The following is a 26,372-nucleotide window of genomic DNA, read 5'->3' on the forward strand; positions in this document are numbered from 1 at the left end:
CGCGCAGGTTTGACTACTTCCTGTTTATTTCCTACTTTCAGTTTGATGCGTGATCGATTATTGATATCTTGTTTGCTCTAAATATCATCGTTGTAAGTGTTTAATTAATATTCTGTCCATTACCTATATTCAATAATTTAACTTTCTTTATTTTAGATCGAGCCTATGTCATCATTTCTATGGTCTCACATAATATTGTGTATAAGTATCCGGATACATGTACATTATGTCTTAATAAACTGATATATATATGTTAATAATGTGTTTTCTGATTATTATACATCATCATTGTCAAGTTATTATTATTGTCATAATTATTCAGTATTTTTCATATCCCCCGGCCCCATCAACATCCAGCCCCCCTCTAGGCAGGACATTAAAGTAAATCTCGACGAAAAAGTGCACACAGTGTGCGGCTCGAACCCATGACCTCCTGAACTCTAGCATGATGCTCTAACCAACTGAGCTAACTGGGTGGCTGGTTTTTACCTATACCTTTCAGGCAGATTGAAACTCTCTTGTTATTTAATTCTGACACCAGGAAAGTTATGTCCGATGCAGGGCGCAAACCCATGGCTGTTGGAACTCTAGCATGGCGCTCTAACCAACTGATCTTACTAGGCGGCTGGTTCAAACCCACACACACTACAACATATTGAGTTGCCTTTCATTGCTCATCCGTCTGGCCAGATGCCTGTAGATTAAGCTCTATTGTTTTTGAGGTTGTTACCATAATTATGTGCCTGAAGTAGTATCAATTGAAGTTGTTTTTGGACCATCATCGTTTCTGTGTACAGCTGATGGAAATTTGTTGAACAGCAAAGCAGTGATTCATTCACTGTGAACCCATGAAGCTTTGTGATGACGCTAACATTTAGTCTTTGACTAAGAAAATCTCATCATACTATGAATAGTGGTTGCGCTTGATTTTTCTGCGAATGCCAAGAGTGTTGCTATCTGAAGGCTTATTTGTGTGTTTTGCTGCCTGTCCTGCCATAGAGTGACTGCTGTGTCACTCCGGTTATTTTTTTTATGCTTTAGACTGTTTCCTCGAATATAAGGGTAAAAACAATTCTTAAAATAAAACGCCTACAAGCATGACATGGAGCTGTGAAAATGTCAGTGTTGATGACGTCCTAATGGTATTAGCCAAAGTGTTGTACCATCATATATTGTACAGCTGATTGAGCCTGTTGGAACTTTATGCATTCAGTAAATGACACTGAATCAGCTTTGAGGACGCTTATTTATATTAAGTGGCAACAAAGTATCAAGGGGAAGTGTGTTTAAATCTCATTTTATATTCCTGTATACAATAGTAGTTACTGTATATGAAAGTGACAGCATTTAAAAAAAGGTTATATTAAGCTTGTTTCTTTTTGAACAAAAATAATGATGAAAGGTGATGGCCTTGATGTCATTGTTGTTGGCAACTAAACATTGTAGCTCAAATATTTGTCTTTATGCTCGATCCTTGTTTGACTGGGGAAAAAAACAGATTAGGGTTGGCAATGGGTGTGCGGTACTCCTGTTGTCAAGTACACAGGTGTAGCATCATCATCATCCTTGTTATTGTTGCGTCATCGTTGTCGTCATCATCATCATCATCATCATCATCATCAACATCATCATCATCATAATCATCATTATCTCATCATCATCATCTCATCATCATCACCACCACCACCGCCGCCGCCACCACCACCATCATCATCTACATCATCTTCAGCAGCAGCACCACCACCACCACCACCACCACCATCATGATCATCATCTGTTTAAGTTCTATTTTGAGCTTAATTAGACTGACATTCTATTTATGTAATTTCAGAAGTCTGACATATAATGAGCTTTAAGCAATAATAAGTTTTATAGTAAATTATGAGGTAATTGTAAATGTCAGTCTGATGATAGGCCAGTTGGTCAGAAGACCAAGTCTTGTCCACATTAAAACTTGGGGTATGCCCTTGAACCATAAAACAGATGACCCATATTGTTTTTAAGTAGAGCAAAAGTCAAGGTCACAGTCTGGCATATAATGAGCTTTAAGCAATAATAAGTTTTATAGTAAATTATAATTGGATAATTGAATAGAATATAGTGTGATGCATTTGAGGTCATAGGTACTTCAAAATGTAATAGACATTCCCTTTTTTGCCCTCTATGAAAAAGGGAGCATTATAAGGTAATTGTACATGTCAATCTGATGTGTCAGTTGAAGACCAAGTATTGTCCACATTAAAACTTGGGGTTTGCCCTTGAACCCATAAAACTTCAGTCATGGGTTGCCCTTGACCAGTAGATGACCAATATTGTTTTTAAGGTCAGTAGAGCAAAAGTCAAGGTCACAGTCATTTTACAGTCTTGGGAAAATTTAATCTGCATAGTAACTTGAGAACAAATTGATCTATGACCATCAAACTTCACTGTATATTGCCCTTGACCAGTAGATTACCCCTATTCATTTGGAAGGTTATCTGGTCAAGGTCATGGCCAACTGTCTTAGTAAGACTATGCATGCACAATAACTTTACAACACTTTGAACTAGGACCATAAAACTTCACTGGAAGGTGGCTTGTGACCAGTAGATCACCTCTACTGTTTTTAGGTCAGTAGGTCAAGGTGAAATTCAACAGTCTTGGGAAATCTTTGTCCTCAAAACAACTCATGATCAGCTTTACTTAGGACTTTGAATCTTTAGTGGTAGATTGCCTTTGAATCGTATGACTCCTATGTGGGGCCATGTATCTCCACTCGCCCCTATTTGAAATCAAGGCTTAATAAAATATATGTTAATGTATGTTTTAGATCAACAGTAATTCAAATGCTTTTACATGATGCGTTCTGGCTTATACGACCATGAAGCGTTCTTGTGTTAACGTTTATGAACATGTATTTTGAACTCACCTGACCTTTATATAAAAAGGTTATGCTACAGTCAACATGATTTATTTAAGTGGTGTCCTGGTGAGAGCAATGGTCGGTATCAACTGATGGTCAATGATATCTACTGAAGTGTAAAATAAATCAGATACAAATGTGACTCAGTCATGCACTTGAACATTTAGCCCATGGTTTGAGAATTTAATGGCTGTCATGAGAATGCAAAAGACGCATGAACATTACAAGGCACAAATACAGTTTGGAAGGTATAATTCTTATATTGTAGTAATAGTTAATAGTTGCCAATGATGGGAGATGTTCTCACTATGACCTAGTCAGCGAATTTATACTTTTGGATGAAAAAGCCTGAAATCTTATACTATCACTTTGCATCAAGCTTTTGAACAAGCCCTGCTACACTGTATTTGAAATCCAGATTTTGAGCAAGCCCGGAAATATTTTACCAGTGCAGGCTTGTGTTAATTTCGACCACTGTACTATGATGTTTATATGATATTTGTCTGAAAAAATACCCATTTATATATACCAGGTTTGATGTGACAACCAAAAAGAAGTTTTGACAAAAACTGTGTATATTTTTAGTTCTTTGTTTTTAAAAAAAAGGTCGTGGTTTTGTCGTAGCCATCATTAGCATTGTTGTTCAGGCATGATTTTTTGTCAATCTTGGCCAAAACTAAAAAAAAATTGATCAAGATTTTTTTCACAAAATTATAATATTGTACACAAATTACGACTGACAATACGCACATGTAAAGTAAAACACATAACTCTGGCTTAAAGGCGCAGCACTATGACAGATTGACCATTTTGGCAACTTTTTTAAGATGTATTGTCTTAAAATGAGCCAAGTTTGCGTAAATGTCTGAGAACCAGTGAAAGAATACTGCTGGCAAAAGATCAGATTGCAGTTTTTCATACTTACATTCAAAAAATGATTTTTTACGCCGACTCATTTTTCTTTAACTGTTAATAACGCTTTTAGACACAAATCTTCAATTTTTGAACGTGAATATTAAAAACTATAATATTTTGTCACCAGTCTTAAAGCTGCACTCTCACAGATATACCATTTTTACAACTATTTATTTTTATGTCTTGGAAACAGCAAATTTTTGCATAAATATTTGCAAACCAATGATATATGGTTGCTGACAAAAAATCAGATCGTAGATTTTCATATTTCCATTCGAAATTTAATGTTTTATGGCTTAAACCATTACTAACAGTTTAAGAAAAATGCATAAAACATCAATTTTTTACCTTAAATATAAAAATCTGCGATTTAATTTTTTGTCAGCAGTCTTATATAACTGGTTTCCATGGATTTTCGCAAAAATTGGACAAAAAAAAAGTTGTCAAAACGTTCAATCTGTGAGAGTGCAGCATTAAATCACTGGTTTCCAGATATCTATGCAAAGATTGGTTCATTCCAAGACAAAAAAAAATAATTGCCAAAACAGTAAATCTGTGGAGCTTTAAAATTCTTCAACTAAAATATATGCCCATGTCTGAAATAATAGACAAGTATTGACGTTTACTCTTCGATGCTCTTGTGATAGGTATTCATCAAGGTTAAACTATATTTCACTTTCAGCACACAACCATGCAGATCAGTCCCTTTGCCCAGGCTGTCGGCGGAACTTCCTGTCTGCTGGGCCTCATCTACTGGCTACTAACAAGGAGGAAAAGGACGTCATTGAAGGGCAAGGTTGTCCTCATAACGGGAGCTAACTCCGGACTGGGGAAGGGTAGGCATAAGAAAGAAAAGCCATAAGTGCCTAGATAAAATCGTTGTATTATTTTGCTGGAATTGATGGTTCTTATAACTTCCTTTGTTGAAAGTAAATTTCCACAACTTGACATTCATATTGTAATAATCACTAGCACAAAAAACATCCCTGTTTACTTTTTATTTCAATATAGGAGAAAATTGTTTAATAAAATACGCCTTAAATGCAACATTTCAGACTAGACATTGTAAAAATTCTCTTGGGAGAGAACCCTCAAACCCCATGGTCACACTTTAAACCAAATATATTTAGGTTCTGAAAAAGGGGGGCAAGTCAAAAGGTTAAGCCCCTTATTTACACACCCTCTAGCTTCAAATCCTGAATCAGTCCCTGTATATTTTAAGGATAGATTCTTAAAGGCGTTGTTGTTACACTGAGAAATTTTAATGTTGGTCAAATATATTTTAAGTCTCAATATAATACTGGTAGTGGTTATCACGTTAATTGTATACAATCCATTATCTGCGGGACCTTGACATTTGCAAAGTATTAATTTCCTTAGTAATTATGAACATTAGAATTGTTTATTTATTATTTCTTTGAACAATACAATCGAATGATAACACAAAAAAAGTTTAAGCATAATAGCCAAAGTTTTGATAAATTTTGAACAAAATGACTGTGCAAGAAAGGAAATATAAAAGTTAAAAGGTCAGTAAAATACATGTACAAATGAAAATAATGTTCCGGTAAAATACAGAAGTGAATGCTTTCATGCATTCAGTATCAAATATTGGAATGTGCACTTGATAAAATATGTTAATATGAGTGGTTTGTCTAAACTATGGTGATCTATTTATGTCACAAATTTACTTATAATCATAGCTATTATTTATCATACATCATGTTTTGCTTGACTGAAATAAAAGTGAAAATAAAACACAAAACTTTTCAGCACTGGCCGAGGTTTTTTTCAAGGCAGGATGTAAAGTCATACTAGCTGGTAGAAATCTAGCCCAGCTCAATGATGTTATGGAAGGATTGAAAACTAGACATTCAAAGGTAAGTAAGTTATTCTTACGCAGGTCTTTGTCAAATACTTGACTGATTTACAATTGGTGTACATGGGTGTACATGTGTAATGTCATAGCGATGTCATTAGTAAGTCAACCCTTTGAATATTGTCTTGTGAGTGCTATTACCCTCAATCGTCTTATAAAGACTGGAAAGATCATGACAAAGGCAACACATCATCACCATTCACATTTCTAGTCTTAAACCTGTCCTCAAATACCCGCGATACACTTCTACATTGTGTACCTCGGGCTATTTGGCTAGGAAAAATTTGTATCTGCATTTTCTTTGATTCTGCAAAAAAAACTTTCAGGAAATCTGACTCTCTGAATATGACACCCATATTAACACATATCAAACTTGGTCTGCCTGATCACTATAAATTTTAAACCAGCCACTTAGACCACTCGCCTGCAGAGACAACTGACAGTACAAGGTTGTTGAAGAATAATTCATTGTAACAATGTTACATTAAAGTTAATTAAAGGAATAGTAGTCTCCCCTGCCTTTAACATATCCATATAAAAGAGATTTTGTCATGGTATGTATGAAGTGAAATAGAAGAAAGAATGGTTTGCCGACAGTTTACTAAACCGTCATCTTTCATGTATAAAAGGGTCACATAAATAGATACCCCATTCAATTTTTTTCCTGCCAGATGTTTGCTTCACGTTAGAACAAAAAACATACCATTTTACATGAAAACTCTTGAATATTTCAGTCACCAAGTGACCTTGCCATCCTCACAGTTGACCTTTGTGACCTTCAATCACTAGAAGGTAAAGGTCAAGAAGCTGGTGCTATTTTTGGAACAGTCGATGTTCTTATAAACAATGCAGGGGTGAGCTACAGGGGGAATATTGCAGAAACGACCATAGATGTTCACACCAAGGTCATGAATGTCAACTATTTTGGCCAAATTGCGCTCACTAAGGGTAGGTAAAATATCGTATGGAGTATTGATTCTGCAAACATGACATATGATTGTAATGAAACCTCATCTGAGGAAAATCATGCAGCTTCAGATACAAAGTGTCTTTAACTAAAAAATGCAAAAAAAACAAACATATTATTATAAAGGCAATTAGAAATAGTACATTTTGAAAGATAACAATATTAAAGTTGCACTCTTACTCCCAAATAAGATTTACCACAATTCATAATATTGTTTTAATATTCCAAACTGGATGAATAAATGTCGAAAACAATGGTACTTATGAAGAATACGGAGTTTAATTTGAAATAATCGAGCATAAAACACGGTATTTCTACCTTATAAGACTATAGAAGACCACAGTAAATATTTTAGCATTCACTAATCATTTAATATTTTTTCACTTTCTGCTATTAAATACACGGTTACAATCTTGTTATCAATAATAAATATATTCCATAAATGCATTATTTAGTAAGTAATTAAAGGTTTATAAGTCAAAATTTATGTTTTTGAATCAGAGTGTCATTTTAAGGTCTGTGCTTCAAAGGAACTTGCTCATGTTTTTGGACCAATTTTTTCTTCCCGGTAATGCATCTAAAACCACTAATAGTATAACTATTTTAATCTTTCATTCCGAAACTGCAAAAAATGAATTCAATTTTAGTATAAAAAAAAAAAAATGGCCAGAAAACTCACACTGATACAGACAATAAAGAAGAAGAACAAAACAGCTCTCTCACAAAAAATCTTAATAAATAATATTTATAACCTTAGGAATGATTTAACCTTTAAGCCTATTGTTGAAAAGCATCACTTACTCATTTGAGCGTATATCAACATTTGTTGAAGGGTTCCAGCTGTCAATATCTTAGTTATGTTATTCAAATGATTTGCCACAGCATTTTTCGTCATATGAGCGAATCCCTATAATACATAGTGAATTAGTTTAAGGTACTATAAAATCATTTTACAGGAAGTGACATTGAAATGCATGATGAAATGTATGTTTGTATACTTCTTTTTGACTTGTACGTTCTTGTTTTAGCCTTACTACCAATGATCAAGAAAACCAACGGACATATTATAGCCATCAGCTCCGTACAAGGAAGAATCTCACAGGCTTACAGGTCTGCATGTAAGTACATATTATAATCAGGGGCTTAGCTTTAGATGGACGCAACTGGATATAAAAATACCACAGGCTTACAGGTCTGCATGTAAGTACATATTATAATCAGGGGCTTAGCTTTAGATGGACGCAACTGGATATAAAAATACCACAGGCTTACAGGTCTGTATGTAAGTACATGAAAAGGGCTCAGATTTAAATGGACGCAACTGGATATAAAATACCACAGACTTACAGGTCTGCATGTAAGTACATGAAAAGGGCTCAGATTTAGATGGACGCAACTGGATATAAAATACCACAGACTTACAGGTCTGCATGTAAGTACATGAAAAGGGCTCAGATTTAGATGGACGCAACTGGATATAAAATACCACAGACTTACAGGTCTGCATGTAAGTACATGAAAAGGGCTCAGATTTAGATGGACGCAACTGGATATAAAATACCACAGACTTACAGGTCTGCATGTAAGTACATGAAAAGGGATCAGATTTAGATGGACGCAACTGGATATAAAATACCACAGACTTACAGGTCTGCATGTAAGTACATGAAAAGGGCTCAGATTTAGATGGACGCAACTGGATATAAAATACCACAGACTTACAGGTCTGCATGTAAGTACATGAAAAGGGCTCAGATTTATATGGACGCAACTGGATATAAAATACCACAGACTTACAGGTCTGCATGTAAGTACATGAAAAGGGCTCAGATTTAGATGGACGCAACTGGATATAAAATACCACAGACTTACAGGTCTGCATGTAAGTACATGAAAAGGGATCAGATTTAAATGGACGCAACTGGATATAAAATACCACAGACTTACAGGTCTGCATGTAAGTACATGAAAAGGGCTCAGATTTAGATGGACGCAACTGGATATAAAATACCACAGACTAACAGGTCTGCATGTAAGTACATGAAAAGGGATCAGATTTAGATGGACGCAACTGGATATAAAATACCACAGACTTACAGGTCTGCATGTAAGTACATGAAAAGGGATCAGATTTAGATGGACGCAACTGGATATAAAATACCACAGACTTACAGGTCTGCATGTAAGTACATGAAAAGGGATCAGATTTAGATGGACGCAACTGGATATAAAATACCACAGACTTACAGGTCTGCACGTAAGTACATGAAAAGGGCTCAGATTTAGATGGACGCAACTGGATATAAAATACCACAGACTTACAGGTCTGCATGTAAGTACATGAAAAGGGCTCAGATTTAGATGGACGCAACTGGATATAAAATACCACAGACTTACAGGTCTGCATGTAAGTACATGAAAAGGGATCAGATTTAGATGGACGCAACTGGATATAAAATACCACAGACTTACAGGTCTGCACGTAAGTACATGAAAAGGGCTCAGATTTAGATGGACGCAACTGGATATAAAATACCACAGACTTACAGGTCTGCACGTAAGTACATGAAAAGGGCTCAGATTTAGATGGACGCAACTGGATATAAAATACCACAGACTTACAGGTCTGCACGTAAGTACATGAAAAGGGCTCAGATTTAGATGGACGCAACTGGATATAAAATACCACAGACTTACAGGTCTGCATGTAAGTACATGAAAAGGGCTCAGATTTAGATGGACGCAACTGGATATAAAATACCACAGACTTACAGGTCTGCACGTAAGTACATGAAAAGGGCTCAGATTTAGATGGACGCAACTGGATATAAAATACCACAGACTTACAGGTCTGCACGTAAGTACATGAAAAGGGCTCAGATTTAGATGGACGCAACTGGATATAAAATACCACAGACTTAAGGTCTGCATGTAAGTACATGAAAAGGGCTCAGATTTAGATGGACGCAACTGGATATAAAATACCACAGACTTACAGGTCTGCATGTAAGTACATGAAAAGGGATCAGATTTAGATGGACGCAACTGGATATAAAATACCACAGACTTACAGGTCTGCATGTAAGTACATGAAAAGGGCTCAGATTTAGATGGACGCAACTGGATATAAAATACCACAGACTTACAGGTCTGCATGTAAGTACATGAAAAGGGCTCAGATTTAGATGGACGCAACTGGATATAAAATACCACAGACTAACAGGTCTGCATGTAAGTACATGAAAAGGGCTCAGATTTAGATGGACGCAACTGGATATAAAATACCACAGACTTACAGGTCTGCATGTTAGTACATGAAAAGGGATCAGATTTAGATGGACGCAACTGGATATAAAATACCACAGACTTACAGGTCTGCATGTAAGTACATGAAAAGGGCTCAGATTTAGATGGACGCAACTGGATATAAAATACCACAGACTTACAGGTCTGCATGTAAGTACATGAAAAGGGCTCAGATTTAGATGGACGCAACTGGATATAAAATACCACAGACTAACAGGTCTGCATGTAAGTACATGAAAAGGGCTCAGATTTAGATGGACGCAACTGGATATAAAATACCACAGACTTACAGGTCTGCATGTAAGTACATGAAAAGGGCTCAGATTTAGATGGACGCAACTGGATATAAAATACCACAGACTTACAGGTCTGCATGTAAGTACATGAAAAGGGCTCAGATTTAGATGGACGCAACTGGATATAAAATACCACAGACTAAGAGGTCTGCATGTAAGTACATGAAAAGGGCTCAGATTTAGATGGACGCAACTGGATATAAAATACCACAGACTTACAGGTCTGCATGTAAGTACATGAAAAGGGCTCAGATTTAGATGGACGCAACTGGATATAAAATACCACAGACTAACAGGTCTGCATGTAAGTACATGAAAAGGGATCAGATTTAGATGGACGCAACTGGATATAAAATACCACAGACTTACAGGTCTGCATGTAAGTACATGAAAAGGGCTCAGATTTAGATGGACGCAACTGGATATAAAATACCACAGACTTACAGGTCTGCATGTAAGTACATGAAAAGGGCTCAGATTTAGATGGATGCAACTGGATATAAAATACCACAGACTTACAGGTCTGCATGTAAGTACATGAAAAGGGCTCAGATTTAGATGGACGCAACTGGATATAAAATACCACAGACTTACAGGTCTGCATGTAAGTACATGAAAAGGGATCAGATTTAGATGGACGCAACTGGATATAAAATACCACAGACTTACAGGTCTGCATGTAAGTACATGAAAAGGGATCAGATTTAGATGGACGCAACTGGATATAAAATACCACAGACTTACAGGTCTGCATGTAAGTACATGAAAAGGGCTCAGATTTAGATGGACGCAACTGGATATAAAATACCACAGACTTACAGGTCTGCATGTAAGTACATGAAAAGGGCTCAGATTTAGATGGACGCAACTGGTTATAAAATACCACAGACTAACAGGTCTGCATGTAAGTACATGAAAAGGGCTCAGATTTAGATGGACGCAACTGGATATAAAATACCACAGACTTACAGGTCTGCATGTAAGTACATGAAAAGGGCTCAGATTTAGATGGACGCAACTGGATATAAAATACCACAGACTTACAGGTCTGCATGTAAGTACATGAAAAGGGCTCAGATTTAGATGGACGCAACTGGATATAAAATACCACAGACTAACAGGTCTGCATGTAAGTACATGAAAAGGGCTCAGATTTAGATGGACGCAACTGGATATAAAATACCACAGACTAACAGGTCTGCATGTAAGTACATGAAAAGGGATCAGATTTAGATGGACGGAACTGGATATAAAATACCACAGACTTACAGGTCTGCATGTAAGTACATGAAAAGGGCTCAGATTTAGATGGACGCAACTGGATATAAAATACCACAGACTTACAGGTCTGCATGTAAGTACATGAAAAGGGCTCAGATTTAGATGGACGCAACTGGATATAAAATACCACAGACTTACAGGTCTGCATGTAAGTACATGAAAAGGGCTCAAATTTAGATGGACGCAACTGGATATAAAATACCACAGACTAAGAGGTCTGCATGTAAGTACATGAAAAGGGATCAGATTTAGATGGACGCAACTGGATATAACATACCACAGACTTACAGGTCTGCATGTAAGTACATGAAAAGGGCTCAGATTTAGATGGACGCAACTGGATATAAAATACCACAGACTTACAGGTCTGCATGTAAGTACATGAAAAGGGCTCAGATTTAGATGGACGCAACTGGATATAAAATACCACAGACTTACAGGTCTGCATGTAAGTACATGAAAAGGGCTCAGATTTAGATGGACGCAACTGGATATAAAATACCACAGACTAACAGGTCTGCATGTAAGTACATGAAAAGGGCTCAGATTTAGATGGACTCAACTGGATATAAAATACCACAGACTTACAGGTCTGCATGTAAGTACATGAAAAGGGCTCAGATTTAGATGGACGCAACTGGATATAAAATACCACAGACTTACAGGTCTGCATGTAAGTACATGAAAAGGGCTCAGATTTAGATGGACGCAACTGGATATAAAATACCACAGACTAACAGGTCTGCATGTAAGTACATGAAAAGGGCTCAGATTTAGATGGACGCAACTGGATATAAAATACCACAGACTTACAGGTCTGCATGTAAGTACATGAAAAGGGCTCAGATTTAGATGGACGCAACTGGATATAAAATACCACAGACTTACAGGTCTGCATGTAAGTACATGAAAAGGGCTCAGATTTAGATGGACGCAACTGGATATAAAATACCACAGACTTACAGGTCTGCATGTAAGTACATGAAAAGGGATCAGATTTAGATGGACGCAACTGGATATAAAATACCACAGACTTACAGGTCTGCATGTAAGTACATGAAAAGGGCTCAGATTTAGATGGACGCAACTGGATATAAAATACCACAGACTTACAGGTCTGCATGTAAGTACATGAAAAGGGCTCAGATTTATATGGACGCAACTGGATATAAAATACCACAGACTTACAGGTCTGCATGTAAGTACATGAAAAGGGCTCAGATTTAGATGGACGCAACTGGATATAAAATACCACAGACTTACAGGTCTGCATGTAAGTACATGAAAAGGGATCAGATTTAAATGGACGCAACGGGATATAAAATACCACAGACTTACAGGTCTGCATGTAAGTACATGAAAAGGGCTCAGATTTAGATGGACGCAACTGGATATAAAATACCACAGACTAACAGGTCTGCATGTAAGTACATGAAAAGGGATCAGATTTAGATGGACGCAACTGGATATAAAATACCACAGACTTACAGGTCTGCATGTAAGTACATGAAAAGGGATCAGATTTAGATGGACGCAACTGGATATAAAATACCACAGACTTACAGGTCTGCATGTAAGTACATGAAAAGGGATCAGATTTAGATGGACGCAACTGGATATAAAATACCACAGACTTACAGGTCTGCACGTAAGTACATGAAAAGGGCTCAGATTTAGATGGACGCAACTGGATATAAAATACCACAGACTTACAGGTCTGCATGTAAGTACATGAAAAGGGCTCAGATTTAGATGGACGCAACTGGATATAAAATACCACAGACTTACAGGTCTGCATGTAAGTACATGAAAAGGGATCAGATTTAGATGGACGCAACTGGATATAAAATACCACAGACTTACAGGTCTGCACGTAAGTACATGAAAAGGGCTCAGATTTAGATGGACGCAACTGGATATAAAATACCACAGACTTACAGGTCTGCACGTAAGTACATGAAAAGGGCTCAGATTTAGATGGACGCAACTGGATATAAAATACCACAGACTTACAGGTCTGCACGTAAGTACATGAAAAGGGCTCAGATTTAGATGGACGCAACTGGATATAAAATACCACAGACTTACAGGTCTGCATGTAAGTACATGAAAAGGGCTCAGATTTAGATGGACGCAACTGGATATAAAATACCACAGACTTACAGGTCTGCACGTAAGTACATGAAAAGGGCTCAGATTTAGATGGACGCAACTGGATATAAAATACCACAGACTTACAGGTCTGCACGTAAGTACATGAAAAGGGCTCAGATTTAGATGGACGCAACTGGATATAAAATACCACAGACTTAAGGTCTGCATGTAAGTACATGAAAAGGGCTCAGATTTAGATGGACGCAACTGGATATAAAATACCACAGACTTACAGGTCTGCATGTAAGTACATGAAAAGGGATCAGATTTAGATGGACGCAACTGGATATAAAATACCACAGACTAACAGGTCTGCATGTAAGTACATGAAAAGGGCTCAGATTTAGATGGACGCAACTGGATATAAAATACCACAGACTTACAGGTCTGCATGTAAGTACATGAAAAGGGCTCAGATTTAGATGGACGCAACTGGATATAAAATACCACAGACTAACAGGTCTGCATGTAAGTACATGAAAAGGGCTCAGATTTAGATGGACGCAACTGGATATAAAATACCACAGACTTACAGGTCTGCATGTTAGTACATGAAAAGGGATCAGATTTAGATGGACGCAACTGGATATAAAATACCACAGACTTACAGGTCTGCATGTAAGTACATGAAAAGGGCTCAGATTTAGATGGACGCAACTGGATATAAAATACCACAGACTTACAGGTCTGCATGTAAGTACATGAAAAGGGCTCAGATTTAGATGGACGCAACTGGATATAAAATACCACAGACTAACAGGTCTGCATGTAAGTACATGAAAAGGGCTCAGATTTAGATGGACGCAACTGGATATAAAATACCACAGACTTACAGGTCTGCATGTAAGTACATGAAAAGGGCTCAGATTTAGATGGACGCAACTGGATATAAAATACCACAGACTTACAGGTCTGCATGTAAGTACATGAAAAGGGCTCAGATTTAGATGGACGCAACTGGATATAAAATACCACAGACTAAGAGGTCTGCATGTAAGTACATGAAAAGGGCTCAGATTTAGATGGACGCAACTGGATATAAAATACCACAGACTTACAGGTCTGCATGTAAGTACATGAAAAGGGCTCAGAATTAGATGGACGCAACTGGATATAAAATACCACAGACTAACAGGTCTGCATGTAAGTACATGAAAAGGGATCAGATTTAGATGGACGCAACTGGATATAAAATACCACAGACTTACAGGTCTGCATGTAAGTACATGAAAAGGGCTCAGATTTAGATGGACGCAACTGGATATAAAATACCACAGACTTACAGGTCTGCATGTAAGTACATGAAAAGGGCTCAGATTTAGATGGATGCAACTGGATATAAAATACCACAGACTTACAGGTCTGCATGTAAGTACATGAAAAGGGCTCAGATTTAGATGGACGCAACTGGATATAAAATACCACAGACTTACAGGTCTGCATGTAAGTACATGAAAAGGGATCAGATTTAGATGGACGCAACTGGATATAAAATACCACAGACTTACAGGTCTGCATGTAAGTACATGAAAAGGGCTCAGATTTAGATGGACGCAACTGGATATAAAATACCACAGACTTACAGGTCTGCATGTAAGTACATGAAAAGGGCTCAGATTTAGATGGACGCAACTGGATATAAAATACCACAGACTTACAGGTCTGCATGTAAGTACATGAAAAGGGCTCAGATTTAGATGGACGCAACTGGATATAAAATACCACAGACTAACAGGTCTGCATGTAAGTACATGAAAAGGGCTCAGATTTAGATGGACGCAACTGGATATAAAATACCACAGACTTACAGGTCTGCATGTAAGTACATGAAAAGGGCTCAGATTTAGATGGACGCAACTGGATATAAAATACCACAGACTTACAGGTCTGCATGTAAGTACATGAAAAGGGCTCAGATTTAGATGGACGCAACTGGATATAAAATACCACAGACTAACAGGTCTGCATGTAAGTACATGAAAAGGGCTCAGATTTAGATGGACGCAACTGGATATAAAATACCACAGACTAACAGGTCTGCATGTAAGTACATGAAAAGGGATCAGATTTAGATGGACGGAACTGGATATAAAATACCACAGACTTACAGGTCTGCATGTAAGTACATGAAAAGGGCTCAGATTTAGATGGACGCAACTGGATATAAAATACCACAGACTTACAGGTCTGCATGTAAGTACATGAAAAGGGCTCAGATTTAGATGGACGCAACTGGATATAAAATACCACAGACTTACAGGTCTGCATGTAAGTACATGAAAAGGGCTCAGATTTAGATGGACGCAACTGGATATAAAATACCACAGACTAAGAGGTCTGCATGTAAGTACATGAAAAGGGATCAGATTTAGATGGACGCAACTGGATATAAAATACCACAGACTTACAGGTCTGCATGTTAGTACATGAAAAGGGCTCAGATTTAGATGGACGCAACTGGATATAAAATACCACAGACTTACAGGTCTGCATGTAAGTACATGAAAAGGGCTCAGATTTAGATGGACGCAACTGGATATAAAATACCACAGACTTACAGGTCTGCATGTAAGTACATGAAAAGGGCTCAGATTTAGATGGACGCAACTGGATATAAAATACCACAGACTAACAGGTCTGCATGTAAGTACATGAAAAGGGCTCAGATTTAGATGGACTCAACTGGATATAAAATACCACAGACTTACAGGTCTGCATGTAAGTACATGAAAAGGGCTCAGATTTAGATGGACGCAACTGGATATAAAATACCACAGACTTACAGGTCTGCATGTAAGTACATGAAAAGGGCTCAGATTTAGATGGACGCAACTGGATATAAAATACCACAGACTAACAGGTCTGCATGTAAGTACATGAAAAGGGCTCAGATTTAGATGGACGCAACTGGATATAAAATACCACAGACTTACAGGTCTGCATGTAAGTACATGAAAAGGGATCAGATTTAGATGGACGCAACTGGATATAAAATACCACAGACTAACAGGTCTGCATGTAAGTACATGAAAAGGGCTCAGATTTAGATGGACGCAACTGGATATAAAATACCACAGACTTACAGGTCTGCATGTAAGTACATGAAAAGGGCTCAGATTTAGATGGACGCAACTGGATATAAAATACCACAGACTTACAGGTCTGCATGTAAGTACCGTATTTTCTCGACTATAAGACGGGGAAATTGGGTCCCGATTTTTACCCCCAAAGTAGGGGACCCGTCTTATAAGCGAGTCGATAAAATATTAAAAAAAGATTCAAGTCAAAATCAGTTAAATTTTACATAGGGTATTCATCTATCCAGTCTATCGTCTGCTGATATAAGTATGGGGCAATTAAGTAGACAACAACACGAAATCTCTTCACCGCGCGTGCTCTGACGTCACACAGTGTACCGTTATATCTGCATTTTTTCTCATGGCGCGTGTCAGTATAATTAGTTTGACAGATATATTAAATCAATAAATTGGAATCTTAATATGATGTTGGTACCTAACTGTCAATTTGATTAAGCAAACAAATGACAATGCGAATATGAATCCTTTATGTTCGTCGCCAATCAAGGGACAATATTGCCTAAAGCATTATTGCTAAACAAACACCTATTCATGCCTCGGCTTTTCGCAGTTATGTTATTGAAGCCATTTATTTTGCCGAAGAACTTCATTGGTGTCTTCAATAAAAAAATAAACTAAAACAAACATATGTTGTTATTGATTAATTATTACAATTTCGATAAGTAACGACCTGTCCTGCAAACTTATGTACTCATTTTTAACCTACCTCCAAATAGAGAGCTCACAGTTGACCGCCATTTTCTTTGAGTAAAACAAAAACAGTTACCGCGAAAGTCGATAATTGTCCGTTGAGCTTGAACATTTTTACACATTAGGAAGAATTTTAGCATTTTAGATTTGCTTAAAAATTGACCCCGTCTTATAAGCGAGTCGAAACAAAAAGCACCAGATTTCATGGGCAAAGTTGGGGGGCCGTCTTATAAGCGAATCGCCTTATAGTCGAGAAAATACGGTACATGAAAAGGGCTCAGATTTAGATGGATGCAACTGGATATAAAATACCACAGACTTACAGGTCTGCATGTAAGTACATGAAAAGGGCTCAGATTAAGATGGACGCAACTGGATATAAAATACCACAGACTTACAGGTCTGCATGTAAGTACATGAAAAGGGCTCAGATTTAGATGGACGCAACTGGATATAAAATACCACAGACTTACAGGTCTGCATGTAAGTACATGAAAAGGGATCAGATTTAGACAGACTTACAGGTCTGCATGTAAGTACATGAAAAGGGCTCAGATTTAGATGGACGCAACTGGATATAAAATACCACAGACTAACAGGTCTGCATGTAAGTACATGAAAAGGGCTCAGATTTAGATGGACGCAACTGGATATAAAATACCACAGACTTACAGGTCTGCATGTAAGTACATGAAAAGGGCTCAGATTTAGATGGACGCAACTGGATATAAAATACCACAGACTTACAGGTCTGCATGTAAGTACATGAAAAGGGCTCAGATTTAGATGGACGCAACTGGATATAAAATACCACAGACTAACAGGTCTGCATGTAAGTACATGAAAAGGGCTCAGATTTAGATGGACGCAACTGGATATAAAATACCACAGACTTACAGGTCTGCATGTAAGTACATGAAAAGGGATCAGATTTAGATGGACGCAACTGGATATAAAATACCACAGACTAACAGGTCTGCATGTAAGTACATGAAAAGGGCTCAGATTTAGATGGACGCAACTGGATATAAAATACCACAGACTTACAGGTCTGCATGTAAGTACATGAAAAGGGCTCAGATTTAGATGGACGCAACTGGATATAAAATACCACAGACTTACAGGTCTGCATGTAAGTACATGAAAAGGGCTCAGATTTAGATGGATGCAACTGGATATAAAATACCACAGACTTACAGGTCTGCATGTAAGTACATGAAAAGGGCTCAGATTAAGATGGATGCAACTGGATATAAAATACCACAGACTTACAGGTCTGCATGTAAGTACATGAAAAGGGCTCAGATTTAGATGGACGCAACTGGATATAAAATACCACAGACTTACAGGTCTGCATGTAAGTACATGAAAAGGGATCAGATTTAGACAGACTTACAGGTCTGCATGTAAGTACATGAAAAGGGCTCAGATTTAGATGGACGCAACTGGATATAAAATACCACAGACTAACAGGTCTGCATGTTAGTACATGAAAAGGGCTCAGATTTAGATGGACGCAACTGGATATAAAATACCACAGACTTACAGGTCTGCATGTAAGTACATGAAAAGGGATCAGATTTAGATGGACGCAACTGGATATAAAATACCACAGACTTACAGGTCTGCATGTAAGTACATGAAAAGGGCTCAGATTTAGATGGACGCAACTGGATATAAAATACCACAGACTTACAGGTCTGCATGTTAGTACATGAAAAGGGCTCAGATTTAGATGGACGCAACTGGATATAAAATACCACAGACTTACAGGTCTGCATGTAAGTACATGAAAAGGGCTCAGATTAAGATGGACGCAACTGGATATAAAATACCACAGACTTACAGGTCTGCATGTAAGTACATGAAAAGGGCTCAGATTTAGATGGACGCAACTGGATATAAAATACCACAGACTTACAGGTCTGCATGTAAGTACATGAAAAGGGATCAGATTTAGACAGACTTACAGGTCTGCATGTAAGTACATGAAAAGGGCTCAGATTTAGATGGACGCAACTGGATATAAAATACCACAGACTAACAGGTCTGCATGTAAGTACATGAAAAGGGCTCAGATTTAGATGGACGCAACTGGATATAAAATACCACAGACTTACAGGTCTGCATGTAAGTACATGAAAAGGGCTCAGATTTAGATGGACGCAACTGGATATAAAATACCACAGACTTACAGGTCTGCATGTAAGTACATGAAAAGGGCTCAGATTTAGATGGACGCAACTGGATATAAAATACCACAGACTAACAGGTCTGCATGTAAGTACATGAAAAGGGCTCAGATTTAGATGGACGCAACTGGATATAAAATACCACAGACTTACAGGTCTGCATGTAAGTACATGAAAAGGGATCAGATTTAGATGGACGCAACTGGATATAAAATACCACAGACTAACAGGTCTGCATGTAAGTACATGAAAAGGGCTCAGATTTAGATGGACGCAACTGGATATAAAATACCACAGACTTACAGGTCTGCATGTAAGTACATGAAAAGGGCTCAGATTTAGATGGACGCAACTGGATATAAAATACCACAGACTTACAGGTCTGCATGTAAGTACATGAAAAGGGCTCAGATTTAGATGGATGCAACTGGATATAAAATACCACAGACTTACAGGTCTGCATGTAAGTACATGAAAAGGGCTCAGATTAAGATGGATGCAACTGGATATAAAATACCACAGACTTACAGGTCTGCATGTAAGTACATGAAAAGGGCTCAGATTTAGATGGACGCAACTGGATATAAAATACCACAGACTTACAGGTCTGCATGTAAGTACATGAAAAGGGATCAGATTTAGACAGACTTACAGGTCTGCATGTAAGTACATGAAAAGGGCTCAGATTTAGATGGACGCAACTGGATATAAAATACCACAGACTAACAGGTCTGCATGTTAGTACATGAAAAGGGCTCAGATTTAGATGGACGCAACTGGATATAAAATACCACAGACTTACAGGTCTGCATGTAAGTACATGAAAAGGGATCAGATTTAGATGGACGCAACTGGATATAAAATACCACAGACTTACAGGTCTGCATGTAAGTACATGAAAAGGGCTCAGATTTAGATGGACGCAACTGGATATAAAATACCACAGACTTACAGGTCTGCATGTTAGTACATGAAAAGGGCTCAGATTTAGATGGACGCAACTGGATATAAAATACCACAGACTTACAGGTCTGCATGTAAGTACATGAAAAGGGATCAGATTTAAATGGACGCAACTGGATATAAAATACCACAGACTTACAGGTCTGCATGTAAGTACATGAAAAGGGCTCAGATTTAGATGGACGCAACTGGATATAAAATACCACAGACTAACAGGTCTGCATGTTAGTACTGTACATGTAATAATCAAGGGCTCAGCTCAAGATGGGTGAATCTCTACATCGCAATACCACAGACATACAGATTTGCATGTAAGTACAGGTAAGAAGCAATGGCTCAGTTCAAGGTGGACGTAACTGTACATAACAATACCATCATGCGCTGAGTGTTGTAGTTTAGAAATCAGTTTTTAATTAGACAAATCAAATGCGTTGTGTCAAGAGGATATGATATTAGGTTCTCAAACTGTTGAATACTATATACACTGAAATTACCATAAAATAGCCAAACTTCAAGTTTGTCACCAAAACTGTTAAATACAACAATTGAACTCTTGAGTTATATAATTTATATCCATATTACATTATAATATAAATTCATACCATTAAGGCTAAATTGCCTCTTGTGCAACTTGCTAATGGTAACCAAGGAAATGTAGAACCAGAAGTAATTATTCATATGCTGAGGTCTTGTTCACATCTGAAAGTGTACTAGTTTAATTCAAATTTTTTATGTCTTTCCACAGATGCAGCTTCAAAGCATGCCCTCCAGGCATACTTCGACTGCCTACGGGCGGAGCTGTGGTCCACGGGCGTCCATGTATGTGTGGTTTCCCCAGGCTACATCCAGACTGATCTTTCACTGAATGCTGTGTGCGCAGACGGCTCAAAATATGGAGGTATGTTTTTAAAACCTACACGTAGTATAATGTCTCCCCCCAGTCATGGGGAGACATATTGCTTTTGCCCTGTAGATCAGTCAGTCAGTCAGTCCATATATCACACTTTGTTTCCAATTAATAACTATAGTACGCTTGGGCCCAGGAACTTCATACTCGGTATATAGGTATGACTAGAAGATGACCCCTATTGAATTTGAGAGAAGTTGGTCAAAGGTCAAGGTCGTGGTGACCTTGGGGTGAAAAATGGTTTCTGCTCAATAACTGAAGAATCTTTGATTCCAGGATCCTCATACTTGGTCAGTTGGTTATGACCCCAATAGATTTTTAGATCAGTAGGTCAAGATCGAGGTGACCTTCAGGGGTAAACAGGCCAAACTTCAAGTCCACTATTGATTCGTCTCCAGTCCAGAAGAACAAATTTCATGTCCATCATTGATTATTTCTCAGCTACGACCTCACAATAGGTAAAACAAGCACTTTTTCAAAAAATCAAACTCTAGTTTTGTCTGTGACTTTTGAATGACTTGATGCTGAGTCTTCAAGCGTGGTATATGTAGTTGTCATGGTTAAGGTACGAAATTCTATTATGGCCATCGCGATCATGTCCCTGCACCTTTTGAAAATGTCCAAGAAACGATGTGATATTTGTTTGCTAAAATGTTACAAATTTTTTCAATTTGTAAAGTACTTTATATAGTAAAACCTCTAGGTAGTAAATGAAAAAATTATCCACCAATCAGCCCAATGTAACAATTAACATTGCATTGTTGTTTTTTCTCCAGCAGATTTAAACAAATAGTTGTACAGAAGTGAACTCTCATGTTTTTGTTTTTGCATTTCAAATGATAACACAATAATTTCCTAATACAAAGTACTACAAATTTGAAAGAAAAAAAAGATGCGTTATTGTAATAAAGAAATGTCACTTTTTTCTCTTGGGCTATTGATAAGGCGAGGTGCTGGATCGCTATTATAGCCCTAATAGGATTCCGTATTACAGTGACCTATGACTAGAAAAATGATGAGCACTCCCAACAGGTGACTCATCAATTTAGTGGAATTCTAGTTACTGTTTAACTCACTATCACTTACCAACTCATTTAACAATGCCATGAAAGTATGTAATGTAATTATTGAACCCCAACCATTTGGTGGTGGGGGCTACATTGTACATAGGAATCATTTTGTCCCATCCGTCTGTAGGTCCATCCATCCTCGGACATTGGACCAAGTCTACCTTTTGCTTTATAATTATGTTTTTGAGGTATTCCTCTAGACTTCAAACTTTATAAATATGTTGAGGAGAAGTGCTGTAATGCAAAAGAGTTGTGTATGTTTTTTAAGAGTGATTGCACTTTAATATTTTTAGACTTATTTTTTTACTTCTCTCCCAACTTAATATGTTTTACAGGTCAATTCAATAATAAACTGTGCTATGCTTTTAAAAATTAAAACCAGAATTTTGATGCCTCATTTCACAGATATCTATATAGTAGAACTTTAACTTAATTGATGCCGTCTCACTGACATAGGGCATTCAAGGAGCATATATCACTCCCAGTGATACTTCTTATTACGAGAATGCATATTCGGGGTATTAATCTCATCCAGTGATAGCTCTAGTTTTCTTACAGTGATGGACAAGACAACAGAAAGTGGCCTACCACCGGAACAAGTAGCTAAGTCAGTGTTACAGGCCATCGAACGAGGAACGCCAGAGATATTTCCCGCCACTCTTACCCAGAAAACCGCCATTGTTTTACGGGCTGTGTGTCCAAGACTTTTGTTTTATATCATGAAGAAACGAGCCAAAAAACAATGTAAAGAAGCTAACAGTCGACATATGAAGCAAAGTTGATACCAGACTCGAAGCGTGGTTGAAAGTTAAACGGGCATTCTCCGAGTTGGCAAGTTCATTTCAATATATCAAAGTATATTGAAGAATAAAAAAATACGTATTGAATAAAGCATCTTGAAAGCTTCTCAACAACAACAACAACAACAACAACAATGACATTATTTGGATATAAGGGCAATTTATATATCTCAACAACCAAGAAAACAGTATCAGATTACATTGTGAGAAATCTTAATGTTATTTGGGAATATTGTAATTTTCAACTCAATATTTACACTAGTCAATCACTAGTCAGTCTAACACTCTTCGGAGAGTTATTAATGGTAGAATAAATGAATAACTAAACTATTTAATTGAATACCCTATGACCTGATAGCAAAAATTGCGGAAAAAAATCAAATCATAACTTTTTTTTTAAGTATCTTCCAGCAACACGTCAGTTTTTAAAACAAAAACAATAAACATTTAAATGTTGACATTTATTTATTTGTGATTATATCTTGCATAAAACCATCTTTGAGTAACTTTATAAACTGGTGTAATGGATATGGTCGCTGACTGCAGACCCAGATAACCTGGTTTAGAATCCTGCAGCTGGTAGAATTTTTTCAATTTTATTCTTTTTAATTTATTTTTTACTATTTATATATTTTTCAATATTTTTTTTAATTTTCAGAAAAGTTTAACATTTTATACATAAACCCCCAGATATTGTGCCTTTAAAAATTAAGCCATGTACACTGTCATTGCTAATAAAATTGGTGCATGACTAAATTCATTATTTTTTTACAATTTGTAATCAAGAGCACCAACATTGCATTACATTTGTAAATCACTTGTGAAGTTGAAACATTATACTGTATTCATTGTAATGATGTTGAGGAATATGATTACTTTTTATCCAATTTTTTACATCAACCAAATTTTGATCAACCAAACTTTGTTAAAAATGTGGTATTACCGAATTGTTTTACACATAAAATATATTGTCGTTGTCTATAAGATAGACCAAAAAATATTCAATTTGTCAATATACGGTAGTTTTATGTCAAATTTGCTTCTGTAACACATTTATATATTGTACTACCATAAATGTTCTAGTAGATGTACAAGGCACCATTTTTTGAAGAACCATGTGACCTAAAAAAATAATATTTTTCCGCATTTAGCAAAGTTATTAAGAGCTGCTGAATTTGATTATTATTGAAACGCTTGTCACAATTAACTATCACCTAGATGGAAGGTGGAAACGAAAGCCTGCCACTGACCTGAGTGAATCAGTTACTGCTATATGATAGCTATATATACTCACTGCTATATTAATCAATAAAATGTTCTTCTGCTAGCTTTACTTGGCTTCACAACTTTTAGAAGAATGAGGGATGTCTGGCTCTGATATCAATGTAGGTGGAGTAAGGTAGGGTCTGGGTTAATATGCATGATGTCATCAGTCAGAGCAGTCGCACTATGAACAAATGCGCTGATGTTATGCTTTTTATGGAAAAAAAAAATGCATTTTCTTTTTAAGCTTTTTAAGCGAGTAAAGGTAAGCAATGTTCAATGTACAGAATCAGAATAAAGATCATAAAAATACCACATGCACGTTTATTAGGTCTAATACAATATTTACGGTATTTATTACTATTAAAACTATAGTAGATCAATAAGCATTTATTTAAAGATATGTTATGTATGTTACTGCATGTGTTTTGTCTTTTTTGTTGTTGTTTTGAAATTCCTTTATGAAATTATAATTCATAAAAATATTTTTTACATAATTGTATACCAAATAAACAAATTGTCAGTTTTGGCAATAAAAAAAATGTGTCATTTTGACATCGCTCATTTTATTTCAGTTCAGATGAAGTAGTAAAGCTGTGCTCTAGCCAGGATTTGAAAAGGGCAGGGTGCTAGGTCAGAAAGGGCATGTTTTATGTACATTGAATGAGCCTTAATGGGGCACTTGCATTTTTAGGGTCAATGTTCAATTTTATTGTGTATGAGTTGTAACTGTTTTCAATACTAATACTTTGTAATGAAAACCCTCGCTGTTTACTTTAGTGTCAAAATTATGTGAATTTACATGGACCTATTAACGTTATAAATATGGTTTAAGGTCCATGGTATTTATTACTGAAAATTGACTCTCAAACAAAAGGGTACAGTAGGGAGTAGTTAAAAGGCAGCAGGGGTCCAGAAAAAGGCAGCCGGGTGCCCCATCCTGCTATTTATGCCTTGCTGGAGCACTGTAAAGACTCAGTCACGCATGAATTTTGCAGAAATGATTGACAGCCAACTTATTGCATACTAAAACATGCGCTCCACAAGCGAATACCATTTCTTTGTCAATCAATGAAAGGTCATGACTGGACCATTACTATAGCCAAATAAGGTCTTGCTTCAAATGCTCAACAAGCTGTCTAAGATTCATGTGTTTATCTGTATGGTTACAGCTTACGACTTTTGAGTTTCAGCTAAGGTTATAGGTTTTGCATAAGGGCGACACAGATGCTATGCCAAAACATTGAAAAAATACCTTATAAACTCTTTATATATACCAAGTTTGCTCGCAATATGTCAACCCTTACTTAAGTTATTCAATACCAACCATTTTTCTATTAATAATAACTTTGACCTTGACCTTGATCCTATGGGCCTCAAACTCAATCGTATGAAAGGTCTCCATAACCTCTTAATATATACCATGTTTGGTCACTAGATGTCAAACCTAGCTAAATTTATTCGATACATAAGGTGACTTTGACGCTGCCCTCCCACCAGCTCGCCCAAACAATGACACAAGCCTGGATTCTTATAATTTGTTTTCCCTTTGTGAAAATCTGGCTAAGAATATAAAAATGTGCTTGTCAAAAGAAATCAAAAGAAAATTTATAAAAAAAAGTAAATCAAGGGCCATAATTGGTATTTAGGGTTTAAATGGAGTTATGTAACCTTATTATAAGATTGTCG

The 26,372-nt window shown here is 36.9% G+C and overlaps 1 protein-coding gene across 1 annotated transcript; it reads left to right on the forward strand.

Moving 5' to 3' along the window:
* Positions 1 to 22: 22 nt before the first annotated feature.
* LOC128241670 (dehydrogenase/reductase SDR family member 7B-like) lies at positions 23 to 25,218 on the forward strand. Its single transcript, XM_052958695.1, has 7 exons — positions 23 to 92; positions 4,500 to 4,653; positions 5,591 to 5,697; positions 6,431 to 6,644; positions 7,692 to 7,781; positions 21,389 to 21,541; positions 23,179 to 25,218. The coding sequence occupies exons 2-7, from the start codon at positions 4,509 to 4,511 to the stop codon at positions 23,400 to 23,402; spliced, it is 933 nt and encodes a 310-aa protein (XP_052814655.1). The 5' UTR covers positions 23 to 92; positions 4,500 to 4,508; the 3' UTR covers positions 23,403 to 25,218.
* The last annotated feature ends 1,154 nt before the right edge of the window (positions 25,219 to 26,372 follow it).

This window comes from Mya arenaria, chromosome 2 (genome assembly GCF_026914265.1).
Source record: "Mya arenaria isolate MELC-2E11 chromosome 2, ASM2691426v1".
In the NCBI taxonomy this organism is placed as follows: Eukaryota; Metazoa; Mollusca; class Bivalvia; order Myida; family Myidae; genus Mya; species Mya arenaria.